The sequence below is a fragment of the Cebus imitator genome, unplaced genomic scaffold (genome assembly GCF_001604975.1).
Source record: "Cebus imitator isolate Cc_AM_T3 unplaced genomic scaffold, Cebus_imitator-1.0 Scaffold455, whole genome shotgun sequence".
Classification (NCBI taxonomy): Eukaryota; Metazoa; Chordata; class Mammalia; order Primates; family Cebidae; genus Cebus; species Cebus imitator.
The window spans coordinates 1,656,013-1,671,890 of NW_016107770.1; the positions used below are offsets into that span (position 1 = coordinate 1,656,013).

The 15,878-nt window shown below is 45.2% G+C and overlaps 1 protein-coding gene across 1 annotated transcript in view; it reads left to right on the plus strand.

Moving 5' to 3' along the window:
- The first annotated feature begins 218 nt into the window (after positions 1–218).
- Positions 219–15,878, plus strand: part of ANOS1 (anosmin 1) — a 193,621-nt gene continuing 177,961 nt past the window's right edge. Inside the window, exon 1 of the mRNA XM_017511848.2 lies at positions 219–564. Coding sequence (XP_017367337.1) covers positions 358–564 — 207 coding nt within the window. The 5' untranslated portion in view covers positions 219–357. The remainder of the gene's footprint in view (positions 565–15,878) is intronic.

A 15,878-nucleotide genomic window follows, 5' to 3' on the forward strand; every position in this document is an offset into this window, starting at 1 on the left:
CGGGAGAGGCGCCTGCGTGGGAGCCCTGCCCGCCAAGACCTGCGGCGTTGAGAGCGGCTCAGCATCGCCCTCTCCAGAAGCGCCCCGGCCAGCAGCCCCAGAGACCGGCACACGAGCCCTGAGCCCGGCCCTCCTGTCACTCACACGCCTTCCAGCCAATGGAGCGGCCGCCTGTTCCCCTCACCCCACCCCTCTAGGGCGAGCCGGGAGGGAGGTCGGCGGGGAGGGTTTGGCCGGAGTTGAAGGATTGAACTTTCCGGCGGAGTCGCTGCGGCTGCCTGGTCCCCGGCAGTTCGGCCCCGGCGCGGAGCTGGGAGACTCGCCCGCGCCCGGCACCCTCGCCCCCGACCCGCAGCCATGGTGCCCGGGGCGCCCGGCGTGGTCCTGACCCTCTGCCTCTGGCTGGTGGCCTCCGGGGGCTGCCTAGCGGCCGGCCCCGGCGCCGCTGCTGCGCGACGGCTGGACGAGTCGCTGTCTGCCGGGAGCGTCCAGCGCGCCCGCTGCGCCTCCAGGTGCCTGAGCCTGCAGATCACTCGCATCTCCGCCTTCTTCCAGCACTTCCAGGTACCGGGAGGCCCTCGCTTGCCCGGGGTTCTTTCTGGGGTTGCGGCGGCGGCGGGGGCGCATTGGGGCGCGCTCCTCAGAGCCTGGGCGCGCAAAGTTCTCGGCCACCGCGGCGGGCTGATCTCGGCTTCCCCTAGGCGTGGATCTTACAGTCAGGGTGCTGGAACTCTCTTTCCAGCCTCTTCCCCGCTCCCGAAACGAAAAAGAAGCCCGAGGCATCTTGCTCCAACTCCTTCCTTCCCAGCAGTAAACCAAATGCGATTTCCCTGGGGAGGGCGTCTTGGATGCCGAGGATGGGTGCCTGAATGTGGCGGTTTCCCGGGAATTGACTGTGCGAGACTCCGGGCGGCTGGCGACTCCCGCAAAGTTCCAGGCGCTCCGGGTCACTGGGAGGGAGTCCAGGAGGCGCGCCTGGGTGCGCCCAGGGCCCTCGCCTCGAGCTCCAGCCCCGCAGGTGCCTGCAGGCCTACACTTTGTCTCTTTTGAGTGAGGATTTTCACCCTCCGCGGGCCCAGAGCTCGCTGCCCACCCTTGGAGCCCCAGCCAGGGCACTCGTGCCAAGGCGTCTTCCAGGGTGCGTGTATGTGCGTGTTGGGGGGTGTGGGTGGCTGTGCGCGCCTCAATTTGGAACCCCAAAAATTCAAGGTCTTGTTCTGGACTAGCGTAGAGCGTCAGGAAAGAAGTGCTGGGGACAGGGGATTTGGCGGGGCCGTGTTTGGATACTCCGGGGACGAGTCCCTAGTGCACTGTCCCTCAAACCCCGTGCGTAGGTTCTTTCAGCCTGAGGATAGCGGAGTGTGTGTGTGCGCGCGTGTGTGTGGGAGGCTCCGGGAACCGGGCTCTTGGCTCCAGCTGATCGCCGGGACTCAGCCCCGTGGCGCGGACCCCGCCGGAGGCTCCGGATGCCGGTGGGCGCACCGGAGCAGGTTCCGGGCTCAGCGGGCGCGAGTGTAGCTGCCGCCTCTACCAGCCCAGACGAGCGCGCGAGCTCTGAAATCCTTCACTTATTTTTCTCTCTCACCCTTCTCGCCTCTATTACTAGGTGCCCACCTGTTCCACGTTCCCAACTTCTTGTCTCAGGGAAACTCGGGGGAGACCAAAAGGAAAGGTGGGGGTTGGGGGAAGGGGGAATCCTTGGCTGGGCGGGAACTGGGGCCAAACACTTGGCTCTTAAACTGGGCGCCCCTCCTGCCGGGGCTGGGTCAAGGGGGTTCCCCCGAAGGGCCCTGGGAATTAAGCTGCCAGAGGAGGCCATATTAATAAGGGTGGAGTGTGGAAGTGATTCCCCTCAGCCCTCGAGGATGATCTTGAACCGACTGGTGACGCTGGCGCTTTCGTGAGTGTGCAGTTGTGTTTGTTCTAAGTCATAGAAGCAGCATCTTGAGGGTGTCAGAGAAATGGAAACGCTCTGCGGTCCTCCTGGGTCTTCAGGGAATGGAAAACCCAGTGCTCACCTCCTGTGTTGAAATTACCCAGACCTCCTGGACAGAGCCAGGAGAGAGCTGGTCTCCGGGCACCTGGTTTCCAACCCTCCGAGTCCTACCCTGAAAGTCGCTCTCCTGAGAAGATGCCACACTATTGTTTGAAACAACTGAAAACAAAACAAAACAGAGCAGCCTATTCCCAGGGAGAAAGAGTACCTTTTTTTTTTTTTTTTTAATTGAATTGTCAGTGCTGTAATTTATTTGTTTTACAGTTTCAGTGGCTAAAGCAGCAGCTTAGATGAAGCCAGTTCCCGTGAAAGGCTTTTCTTGTGGTCTCCTTGGCATGATTTCTCTTTGGAAGAAAAACTGCTGACAGAATGCACATTGCCAGACAATCCTGATTACATTTTAATTAGCTGGGGGTGAAATAAGCTGCAAATTACTCAGTTAAGACTTAATAAGTGCTGTGTTTGTAATCAATTGCAAAGCCATTCTGGGAGCTTTAACCCTAACCTGGTAATGCCCATCTGATTTATCTAAATTGCAGGGATTAAGCTTTTTTAAGATCTGAAAAGACAGCAACACACTCTCCTTATAAAACCCCAAGCTCCCCTGTTCCCGGCTGCTTGCCTTTTGTTTTTGTTTTTGTTTTCTTTTTATAATTAGAAGGAAGATGGGCCGGGTGCAGTGGCTCATGCCTATAATTCCTGCACTTTGGGAGGCCAAGGCGGTTGGATCATTTGAGGTCAGGAATTCGAGACCAGCCTGGCCAACATGAAACCCCTGTCTCTACAAAAAAATACAAAAATGAGCCTGGCGTGGTGGCACATGCCTATAGTCCCAGCTACTAAGGAGGCTGAGGCAGGAGAATCCTTGAACCCTGGAGGTGTCAGTTGCAGTGAGCCGAGATCACACCACTGCACTCCAGCCTGCATGACAGAGCGAGACTCTGTCTTAAAAATAAATAAATAAATAAAATAAAAGAATATGGAACAATCAGTCTGTAGGCAACTAATGACACTGCATGTGGTGTTTATTAGTCTATTTATAAAGGTTGGGCTACAGGAAGTCTTAGGGAGATCCCTTTCCTATATGGTCACCCCACCCTTCCAACTCCTGCAAGTGAGCCCACCCATAAAGCAATCTCTGGAGCAGGTGCCTGTTTCCATCTTCTCTTGCTCTATTTCAGGCCATGTTTAAGGATGGGAGAAGCTTGCCTGGCCTCCAGTCTGGATGCCAGCCAGGTATGTGGACTTTCAAGTATGAAAGCTGTCAGGCCTTGCCTCAGGAGAGCCCAGCCTATGCACTCATGGTGTAGGCAGTGACCTGCTGGCGTTGGCCTGCAGAGGAAGCTGTAGTATCATAGTCTGTGCCCCAGTTGTCCCCACTTTCCTCCACTGCCCACCCCTGCAGCAAAAAGACAAAAAAGTGGTTTGTAGATGTGCACACCTCACACCTCCAGGTCTGCAGGCTGCTTCTGCCCCACCTGCACACAGTGGCTGTCAACCATGCCCGAAAACACAAGGGACTCAGGACTGAGGCATGGGGTTGGGAATGCAGAGCAGCGGTACCTGAGGAATCCAACATTGCTCTGACCTGGAATTGCTTAGAATGTCATACAGAAAGGAAGATGGGATGAAAATCCCATCATTTCACTACTGAATGCGGCCCTTCATTCATGAAAAGAAACAGTGCATGTTAGCACCTCCTGAAATGTCAGTATCTGGCTCCAGTAAGCTTTGTCCAGCATTCAGCACAGAGCTCTTTCAGGCTCACAAATATTACACATATGTGCTGTTAGCAGAGTGAAGAGGAGCTATATGCCTGTGAGGTATGGAACAGGGAGGTGGGCTCTGGGGCTGGGCGGATCTGCTCTGCACCCAGGCTCTGTTGCTTCATAGATGGGTAGTTTGGGTGCATCACACCACCTTCCTGAATGTCAGTCCCTCGTGTGCCCAGTGGGGGAGGACCGGCCCTGCAAGGTGCAATTAGGATGCAAAACGTGTTGGGGTAATGTGAGTGATGGTAATCCAGCAGCTAGCACTACCCAGAAGATTAGTAAGGAGGAGCCATTCTTCCGAGTGTTTTACAAGTACTACCTCTTTTAATCCCCACAACACTCCTAGGAGACAGCTACTGAATTAGGGAAGAACTCAGACGTCTTGAAAAAGTTGGCTTATCACAGTTCATTGATGGTTTAGCTGGGTTCCCAGTGAGAATGGCTTCTATCTTTTGGCTTTGCTTCTATTGTTAGAATTTTTGTTTGTTAGCTGGATAATTCACTTCAGGACTGACTACCTAATTTTCAGGGCCTAGTGCAAAATAAAAATGTGGGGCCTCTTAGCAAGAAAAAAAGTGTTTGTTAAAGGATCTAAGATATAAAACATTTTCCTTTCTTCTGTGACTTGCTTCTCTTAACTTGTCATGGTGTTTTAAATTTCCTATTCCATGTTGTTCTCAGTAAAGAAAATTTGAAAGTTTAATTATTAGCATGACATGAACTCTTCTTTTTTATGTTGTGAAATGCCAGCTTTACACACAAATATCAGAGCAATTTAATTCCTGGAGGGAGCCCTAAAACGGCCAGAGGGGCCAAACAGTCAGAGTTGGAAATGGTGGAAGGAGGAAGAAAAGGCTCCCCAAGGCTTTGGTCTCACAGGCACGTGGAGCCTTGGGCTCAGACATGTGTGCTCAGGCATGATGCTGGCCAGGTCCCCTCTTCTGCCTGCTGCTGCACCCAGGGATTGCACTCCAGCCTGGCACAGGTCCTCTGGAAGTTGAGCCAGGTACCTCCCCTTCCTAGGCCAGCTGCTCCTGCCCCCAGTAGATGGGCAGCCCCCAGGTGTATTGCAACTTCCTCACTGAATGTGCCTCAGTGTCTCAGAATTGGGCTGGTCACCCACCAAACACGCCATTGTGCTACCAGCATGGAATGGGGACAGACACTGCCATACCATGGTCACTGTAGGACATGCATATGGCCAACCCTGATCCTCTCTGCACTCATGCCCAGGCCCCTGCAGGGATCATAGTGGGCAGGGATCATGGGATGGGAGCCTGGGATGCCAGGTGATGGGGGAATGGGTGGCAAGAGCCTGTCCTGGAAAGGTGAGGGTGCGGTGAGAGTCAGGATCGGTTGTGAGCTGACATGTCCGCTCTCCAGGGAGTACTGCAGTGTGCTATTGACTCTTACATACAAAACTCAAACTCAGAGAATTTCAGTATGGCCATTGCAGAGCATCCCCCAAGCCCAGGTCCTCTTGTGAGCATAGAGTGGACTGCACTGGTCATATGTCTGTGAAAGTGACCTAGTTTGCTTTGTTTGTATGTCAAGGATGCGGCCATCTGGGAAAGGTTAAGCCTACTGTAGCATTGCAGTTCATCATAGGGTCACCTGTAATGTTAAAGAGTATGATGCTGACATGTTCATTGGGGAGAAACATCTCTCCTCTTATGTGCTCAACTTCTCTAAAAGATTAAAGAGAGGGAAAGGAGGAAGCTGGTGCCTGAGATAAGCCTTGACTCTTCATAGGTAACTCTTGCTGCACTTGAGAGTGACTGTGCGCCTTACGCTTCATCCTGGACACTCCCTCTCCTCTGACTTCCCCTGGGTCTGCCTATGGTGGCACAGGTGTAGCTGAGTCTTGAGCTCTAAGCATAGTCAGTTCCTTAAGCATGGACAGGCTTGTGACCTGCCATTGGCAGCCTCAGCATTGGTAGGCCTGGAACCTGCTCTTTCTCTGCCTGTGTTTTCTCAACGGAGGCTTAAGAGAGTAGGATTTGAGGAAAAGTAGTAGTCACTTGAGAGGGCAAATGAAGCAAGGAGAGGTGGTGTGTATGTGTATCTGCGTCTTTGCCAGATTTCAGAATGCCCAGGGAGAAAGTGGATGGGATCCTGCTGGAACACAAATGGCAGGTTGCTGGCAGCCTTGGCCCTAGGGTTTCAGGATTTTACTGGTGTTAAGAAATAATTCCTTAATGGGACATTATTCACCCTCTAAACTACCACACTGATAGGCTCCCTTCGGCAGCTGATTAGAGATCAGAGGCTCTTCCTAGTAGTAATTGGAAGCTGTTTGTTTTGGCAAAAAGGAGAATGAAGCTGGTGATGAGATCACTCCACTTAGAGGACCAGCCTCTCCTCCAAGGAAAAGTAAACAAACAATTAGTGCATCAAAACCCCAGAAACTACAAATCAGCCCCAGGCTCACAGATTTCAGAGGAGTGGGTTTTGTGGTGCTCATACCCAGCCTACGATGTGTCCATTTGCCCTGTGCTGAGTTTTCAGTTGTATTGCAGGATGACCAGGCATTTAGAGAGCCACTGGGAGAGACACGACTCGATGCAGTTTGGTCTTGGTGTTTCCTGCAGCCAGAGTCTGAGCCACTGGCTCTCTGGCTGCATTTCTAACATGTTCTGAATTTGACTCGAAACCTTATGCTAGTCATTGCAATTTTTTGTTTTTAATACGGCATTTCTCTTTGAATATGATTTAAAACTCTACCTTACTGTGACTGTAATAGAACATTTTAAAAACAATAGAAAATATACTTATTAACTTATTTCTTCATGCAGTGTATCAAATATATATATATATATATATCAGATATATATGTATCTCTATATACATATTTGTATATATATGATATTATTTATGCATCTACATGTGTTTGGACACCCAAAGTAAAAAGGTAATATTGTTGGTGTAAGTGTTCCTACCTTAAAAAGTGCAATCATACATTTGGAGGTTATCATATTTATTTAAAATAAATTCACCACATTTCATGTTCTAACCTACCAGATACATTTCAATGAGTGAGTATAAAATATTAGGGTTAAAATAGAGAGACTTATGAAAGTGTTAGGGGGCACTGCTTGTATTAAGTCAGAAAGGGAGACATTCCAATGGATTACTTGGTACTGCTTTCCAGAAACCTGACTCTTACACCACTTTGTGGGGAAGGGAGGTTTGAGACAGCAATTAGTGAAGCATATCCATAGTATCAAAAGGCATTTTTATTTATGAAATAGGACCGGAAAAAAACTGAGAAAATGCCTCATTGCAATGCCTTGTGTAAAGTATAGAAGAACGTAATTTCTGTGCATCATCTAAGCTCGCAGAGCCTCAGGGTTCTGAAGTCAGATACCTTTCAACCTTTCCATTTAACTTACCCTGGGCTCCATATTTTGAAAGCAGGTTGTCTATCAACATATGGCATTTATTAAGTATGACCTAGTTTTTCCTCTTTACATTAATCAAAGATATCCATAACTCTTTCAAGCTTTAGATTAGCATTAGGTTGCCCCCATGACCAGAGCTGATTGATAAAATGAATAGTCATGACATTTTACTTCTCTTTGCACCATCATCTTAGGAAAATGTGTCATTTTTCGGGTGCTTCTGAAATATTTTAAAAGAGGCGATAGACATCAATTCCTTCTCCAGTCAATGTAGTTGCTGACCTCTTGCCTCTCACCCTACCATTCCCCAGCTCCTGTATCAGCTGCTAATAGCTTACAGCTGCTTCCTTGTAAGGCAATAACCTTTGGCCGATGGGCGCCATCTTGCTTGCAAGGTCATACATCCTCCTTTCTTGATGTGGGCAGACCATGGCAATTGGCTCTCTGCTCAGGAAATATAGGAGGCCAGCCCCCTTCTGGGATCAGCTCTGTAATGCAATTCATGCTCAAAAGCATCACATGGGATCAGGCTCATGCAGGGCTCTGGCTGAGATCCCATCCCCACACAGGTCTTATCTCTGCCTTCTCCTGCTTCTTCCTTTCCTCTTGAACTGAGAGCTTCTCTCCCCAACCTTATACATCCCATGTCCAAGAAACCACATTTCAACCTCTGCTTATAGGAAACCTAGTCTAAGACACCTGCCTTCAGAAACACTTGGTCCAATTCAACCCTTTTCTTTTTTCAGATCAAACAACTTGATTCTTATAGAAATGACCTGTTCAAGCTAGTAGGTAAAAGAAGTAAAAATATAACCTAGCTTTTACACTCTTAGCTAAGACTTCTTTTACAATCCTTTAAAAAAATATAGAGTATACAAAGTTAAAAAATCATTTTAAATAAAGAAACAGATTCAGAAGATTTTCTGTTACTTGAATTCAGTTTCTAGCTCCTGATGACTTCACTAAAAAGATTTTCATTCTTGGACCTAGTAGGTAAGCACATCATGCTCCCTCATTGTTGAGAATTCAATGAAATGTGAAAATATGCACTGTTCAGGCAAGCTTGAAATAGCTGTAGGGTAGGTGGGCAGTAGCTGGAGTAAGAGGACATCATTAAAAACAGTACTCCATGGCAGGTCTAGGAAGAAGGCAAGAGAGCCTCAATATTTCAGGTATTAGCCAACATTGGATTTACTCAGCATGCAACCAGAGGAGCGACATCCCCAAAAAGCTACATCCTCCAATACCTACAATCCTTCGTATATTTTAAAAATATAATTCATGCATGGTTTCAAAGAGGTGAGGGGATACAGTTTCCCTGATGGTAAAGAGGGTTGGATAAAAATATTTATCCTTACTAGTAAATATGCAAAGAATGCCCAGAAAGGAACAAATGTAGCATTTGTAGATTGTTTTCATGTAAATCACTGCTTGTATAAGTGCTGGATTTATTTTTTTCTTTAAAAAAATACTGATTTATTTGCATTTCCCTGATCACTAGTGACGTTGAGCATTTTTTTTCATATGTTTGTCGGCCAGTTGTATATCTTCTTTTGAGATTGTTTATTCATGTCCTTAGCCCACTTTTTGATGGAATTGCTTGTTTTTTCTCCTTGCTGATTTGTCTGAGTTCCTTGTAGATTCTGGATATTAGTTATTTGTCAGATGTATAGGTTGTAAAGATTTTCTCCCACTCTGTGGGTTATCTGTTTACTCTGTTGACTGTTCTTTTTGCTGTGCGAAAGCTCTTTAGTTTAATTAAGTCCCACCTATTTATCTTTGTTCTTGTGCATTTGGTTTTGGGTATTTGGTCATGAAATATTTGCCTAACCCAATGTCTCAAAGGTTAGAACTTTTATAGTTTTTTAGAATTTTTATAGAATTTTTATAGTTTCAGGTCTCAGATTTAAGTCCTTGATCCATCTTGAGTTGATTTTTGTATAAGGTGAGAGATGAGGATCGTTTCATTCTCTTACATGTGACTTGCCAATTATCCCAGCACCATTTGTTGAATAAGGTGTACTTTCTCCACTTTATGTTTTTGTTTGCTTTGTCAAACCACAATGCAATACTACAATACTCCCGCAAGAATGGCCATTATGAAAAAATCAAAAAATAATAGATGTTGGCATGGATGCGGTGAAAAGGGAACACTTCTACACTGCTGGTGGAAATGTAAACTGGTACAACCACTATGGAAAATGGTGTGGAGATTCCTTAAAGAACTAAAAATAGAACTACCGTTTGATCCAGCAATCCCACTTACTGGGTATCTACCCAGAGAAAAGAAGTCATTATACAAAAAAGATACTTGCACACACATGTTTATAACAGCACAATTCACAGTTGCAAAAATGTGGAAGCAGCTCAAATGCCCATCAATCAATGAGTGGATAAAGAAACTGGGGGGTGTGTGCCTGTGTGTGTGTGTGTATGTACAGTGGAATACCACTCAAGCCATACAAAGGAATGAACTAATGGCATTCACAGCAAGCTGGATGGGATTGGAAAACCATATTGTAAGTGAAGTAACTCAGGAATGGAAAACCAAACATTGTATGTTCTCAGTCATAAGTGGGAAATAAGCTATGAGGATGCAAAGGCATAAGAGTGATACAATGGTCTTTGGGGACTCTTGGGGGAAAGGGTGGGAAGGGGGTGAGGAATAAAAGACTACAAACTGGGTTCAGTGTATACTGGTCGGGTGATGGGTGCACCAAATTCTCACAAATCACCACTAAAGAACTTACTTATGTAACCAAATACCACCTGCTCCACAGAAACCTATAGAAATAAAAATGTTTAAAAGTAATGATTTAATACTTTCCATTTATTTTAGCTAATATCAGTGGATTGTTACAATTCCAAAGATGAGCTAAAACCTCTGTTGAGGAACTTAGGGTCTATTTGGGGCTAAAACTTGTTTGTAAACAGACATGTTCAGTCCAATAGATGGAGTTTTTTGTATGAGGTCTCAGAGGAGGGTGTTTCTCTTTTTAGGGAAAGTCTCATGACTGCTAGCTGAGTTATTCCAGCTTGGAACAGCATGTGTATAAATAGAGAGTCCTGCAACAGTGTGGTCTGTCTTCTGGGGACCATAACCTAAATGGCCACGATATAGCATAAGCCTCCGAGGTAGCATCCAAGCTTTGGGAATTTGTTAGAGAAGGAATAAATTGCCACAAAGCTCAAGTCCTTTGTTCTGCAAGACAGGTTAAGAGCATGCCCATTGTAACCTGATGCCACATTTAAGCCACAAGACAGGGGTGTGTGTCTTGCTGGTTCTTTCTAATCTGGTTGAATTTCAGTTCTTTTCAGTTGATCTCTATGGAGATCCTTGTTTGCACCCCTAAGAAAGAGTGAAAAGGAGGCTGTAAGGGAAGAAAGGAGGAAAAGGAGGCTGTTCATCTCTTGGCATAGGGTTGGACACACCTGAATTAGTGGGGTCCAACCGAAAGTTAGAAGCTCTCCGGAATTCCTCAGCCACAGCACAGAGGCATTTGGCATTGCATTTTACAGTGTTTTGTAGTTGACACAGTTGTTTCACATAAAATATCTATTTGACCGTCACAACTATTCTGTGAGGTCAGGAATGTTATTTTCCTTTACAGATAAGAAAACTGAAGGCCTGAAAGTGAGATAACCAAGGCTCCATAGCAGAAACTCAAGCCCTCATTGTCACATTCCTAGATATTTGTACTGAATGACCCCACTTCTTAGTATGTTAACAATGAAAGAAGACAGAGCGGAAACAAACACCTATATTATGATCCAGAAGCACTCAGTTGAGAGAAGACTAGGACAGCAATTCTCACTGACCCATTGGCTTCTGGAGGCAGTTTTGTACCACAGTTGCACAGGTGAGGACAATTGAAGGTTGCTGGTGTGGTAGAAAAAGGCTTGAAAAACATCAACACCATCCCAAGTGTTGGTGCACGTACCCACCCAACTCCTTCTTCTAAACAATAAAAATCTGCAAAGCACAACCGTCTTTCAAGTATCTTAGATTGTGAGGCCCCAGCATATGTGACATGTGCTTTTTGCCTTCAAAACAATTACTTTCTTTAAAAATTATTTGTTTGTTGTTTAGGTAAGGTCTCCCTCTGTCACTTAGGCTGGAGTGTCGTGGCATGATCATATCTCACTGTAACTTTGCACTCCTAGGCTGAAGAAATCTTCCCACTTCAGCCTCCTGAGTAACTGGGACTACAGGTGTGTTACACCTCTGTACCTGGCTAATTTTTTTTTAAGATCTTTTTTTTCCAGAGATGGGGTTTTGCTATGTTGATCAGGCTAGTTTCAAACTCCTGACCTCCAGTGATTCTGTTGCATCAGCCTCCCAAAGTACTGAGACTGCAGGTGTGAGCCACCATGCCTGGCCAAGATGATTATTTTCTACTGGAGAGAAGGAAAGACGTTTAATAACATTGCTGCAAGATGTTGACATGAAGAAAGAAACTGTTATACCCATGAATCATCTTTTAAATCCTTGCATATAGTAATTTAACTCATGAACATGGGTATTGATATTTTTCAGATGAAGGACATCTTTTTTCTTTTTGTCAATTGCCTTTGTTTAGGCCCATCCAATTTTCTATGCCTGTAATGAAATAGCAGAGTTTTATCGAGATTCTTGGGGAAGCGTTCCAAGCAGCTGGAGTCCTGGACATCACAGGGGGTGTTTGCTGCCTGCAAATAACGAAAGTCTCAGTGTCCTCATTCTTGGCTGTGTTGCTGTTGTGTACGATGGTGGGACATGTATGGAGTCATTGTGGGTGGTAATTGTAGCTTGCATGTATGTGACAGCCATTTCCACGAGCTCAGTGTGCCTGACATGCTTGCTTCACTGCCTTTGTTTGGGATTTGAGTGTGTGTGTGTGTGTGTGTGTGTGTTTACACTTTATAATTCTTTCTGGCATCTCTGTAAAATATAAAAGTTAGGCAATGAGGAAATCTTTCAAAGAAGAAATTTTGAAAATTCTCAAGGCTGCACATGAAAACAAGATGGTAAAGATGTGAATTTATTGGGGTTTTTAATCCCCAAAGCTTTAGAACCTCCCCTTACAGGAGTCTGAGAAACAATACCCCATCAAAAAGCTTGAAAAGAATCTAGCAACTAATCAAGGCTCTTAATTCACATTCTGTTTACCCTTTTGTTTTAAATTATAAAATTTTTATTTCATACGTTTTTTTTGCTCTTCAAGTTACTAATATCATGCCAACTTCAGAAAATATTTTGTTAGTGAGCTCAAAAATACATAATTTTGTGTTTCACATTATGCTCATTCTAGTAAAGATAAGGCAGATAAGTTGTCACCATTTAAAAAGTCACATAATGGGCTGGGCGTGGTAGCTCACATCTGTAATCCCAGCACTTTGGGAGGCTGAGGCGGGCGGATCACCTGAGGTCAGGAGTTCGACACCAGCCTGGCCAACATGGCAAACCCCCGTCTCTACTAAAAATACAAAAATTAGCCAGGTGTGGTGGCATGCACCTGTAGTCCCAGCTACTAGGAAGGCTGAGGCAGAAGAATCCCTGGAACCTGGGAGGCAAAGGTTGCAGTGAGCCAAGATTGTGTCACTGCATTCCAGCTTGGGTGACAGAGAACCTGTTGAGTTCTTTGAAGAGTTCATTCAAGGAAAGTTGATTAGCTTTTGTTTAAATCTCTAATATGGCGTTATTGCAAGAGACAGTCCTATCTAGACTTGGACAAATATCTCAGCCCTTGTCTTTGAATGCCTACACTGTTGGAAGTAACAATACTCTTCTGAAGTGTGGACTCCTTGTTATACCATGTATACCAGAAAGAAAGTTGACCAAAATCTGTAAACCTAAAATATGGGAGAGAGATTTTTAACAGAATACATAGCTTATGTTAACGTGTGTCACCCCATCAACTGGACAGGTCCTGAGTGTTGTATAACAAACCCAAAATGCCAAGGAGGTTTGTATTTCAGGGTCATTAATTTGCTTTCCAACTGATAGGACACCCTCAGAATGCAAATTACAGGACTTTTTACAATCATAGGGAGTAGTGACAATAGAATCATCCCCACAGTTGGAATTATGGAAATGTTTTCTGAGAACTCTGTGTCAACAATTGCTTATGCGGCCATGAGATTTCTACCTTTTGTTCTTCATGGCCAGATAGTTACTTTTGTCTCTGCCTACTGCTGTTTTATCCCTTGCTTGATGGTCATTTCTTCCCAATGGACAGAGTTTTGCTCACCATAGAGGCATAATTGTGCCTAAAAGAAGAAGCAGAGAACCACGTAGCTGTAAGGAGATGCTATGGCAACCAGACATCAGAGGTTATCTATCCCTGCCCAACAATCCTGCCATACGAATGACTCACATAAAGGCAGAATTACAAACCATACCATAGAATTGGTGCCTGCCCCCTAGAGTTGAAACCAATCCTGTTGATGCCATGGATACCAAGTTCATGCAGAAGTTACTGACCCCTTTCAGATAGAACGAGAAGAAAACAGAGCCCAGTTATTGTGAACATGTTTTGCCAACCGTGGTTCTTTTAAATTTCATCTGTGGCAAGAAGGGACAGAGATGTCACCTACTGTGGTGTCCACCATTAAAAACAGCCATTGTTTGAAGGTGGGCACTTTGTTCCCCATTTTCTTTTCCATGCTTTGGGCTATTAAAGGTATTTGGGGCCCAGCATGGTAGCTCATGCCTGTATTCCCAATGCTTTGTGAGGCTGAGGTGAGTTGATCCCTTGAGTCCAGGAGTTCACTCCAGTTGGGTGACAGTAGTGAGATTGTGTCCTCCAAACAGAAAACTCATTTGGAACTAGAACTTTGCCTTTAAAATCTAAAATATGTGTCTCACATATCCTTGATGGATCATGCCATCATATCTTTTAATTGTTCATTTTTTAATTTTAATTTTTTATTTATTTATGCTTTGAGACAGGGTCTCACTCTGTCACCAAGGCTGGAGTACAGTGGCATGATCATGGCTCACTGCAGCCTCAAACTCCCTGGCTCAAGGATTCCTGCACCTCAGCCTTTCAAGTAACTGGTACTACAGGCATATACCACCATACTTGGCTAAATTTTTAACTGTCTGTAGAGACAAGTTCTCACTGTATTGCCTAGGCTTGAGATTTTATGTTTTGAAAATAGAGACAGGGTCTCACTATGTTGCCCAGGCTGGTCTTGAACTTCTGGCCTCAAGAGATCCTCCTGTCTGTGCTTCCCAAAGTGCTGGGATTACAGGTGTGAGCCACTGTGCCAGGCCAGCTCCATCATATCTTTGAGTAGAAATGCATTCTCTCTCTCTTCTCGCTTTCTCATGATCTCTCTTTTCTGTCCCTCTCTCTTCCCTCTCCCTTTCTTTCAATTTTGACATTTGGCTGTACCATTTTGAAAGCAGTACAGCCAAACCTAGGGGTCATCATTCCAGAAACAGCCTACATCTGGGAAGTATTTTTTTTCCCCATTGGGCCAGAATTTAAAAGAAAGTAGAGAACATCTTTTGGTTGTTTTTGTTGTTTCCATATTTTTGTATCCGGAGTTATGAGCTAATGTCCTCACAGCTGCAAAGAAATTAAAAAAAAAATCTGGATAGAATATATTCTCTGGTTAAGTATCAACAATCACCATAGGAAAACAAATATAGACTAGTCAGCCATCTGTATTTTCATTTTTCTATTATCCAGGAGCCATAGATTTTGCAATGTTTTAAACCTGCTTTTAATGGGTCAAGAATTGCCTACTCTAGTTACATTTATTACTCCACAATTTTGAAAAGAGGATGGAGTTTTTTTTTTAACATAACCTCATGAAATTAGGGCTAGAATTTAATTTCCATATATTTGTCTGTGTGTATATCATGCATGCGTGTCTAGTTCAGGATTTGTCAACCATGGCACTGCATGTTTTGGAGCAGATTCTTCTTTGTTGGGTGGAGGGGCTGTCTGGTGCATTTTAATGGTTCCGCAGCATCCCTGGCCTCTCCCCAGTCAATACTAGTACCATACCTCCCACCTTCAGCCATGACAAAACTGATGTCTCCAAAAATTGCAATATGTGTCCTAGTCCTATCTCTTTGTTACAAATATCTCTCTGGATCTATGCGATGTGCCTCTGCTTCACCTTAATAGACTACGAGGTGCTCTATTTTAGTTTGATGAATTATTCTGCACTCTTTAATGAATAACATAAATTAGCACAATGAAAAAGCATATATCACAAGAAAACATTTGTATCAGGATATCCATATCTATTCCTTCTGTCCCTGTCTCTGGGTCTCTATCTCTGTGTCTGTTGCTATCTCTGTATATGTTTTGCTTCCACTCCATGGCAAACATCCTGGCAGTCATGACATGGCTTAGCTTCTGGTTTTCAGGAAACACTAGGGGTCTGTGCTGTGTCAGGTTTTTGCTAAGTGCTGGTGTTGCCAAGATGACCAAGGCATGCACCTTCATTCCCAAAGGACTGTGACAAGGTACCAGGGTGCACAGACACAAAGGAGGCACCAGGTGGCACTAGCTCAGAGATGGGAGGCCACCAGGGATGGTTACCAGGTGATCCAGACCTCTGGTGCCCTACCCTGGTTCTGTCCCTTCTTACGCTTAGATCTCTGCTGTAAGTAATTCTGGAACCAGAACTGATGCTGTGAACTCTCTCGCTTACAGGGACACACGAACATCCCCATTCAGTCAGAGGAGAAGGTTTGGGCCTAAGATA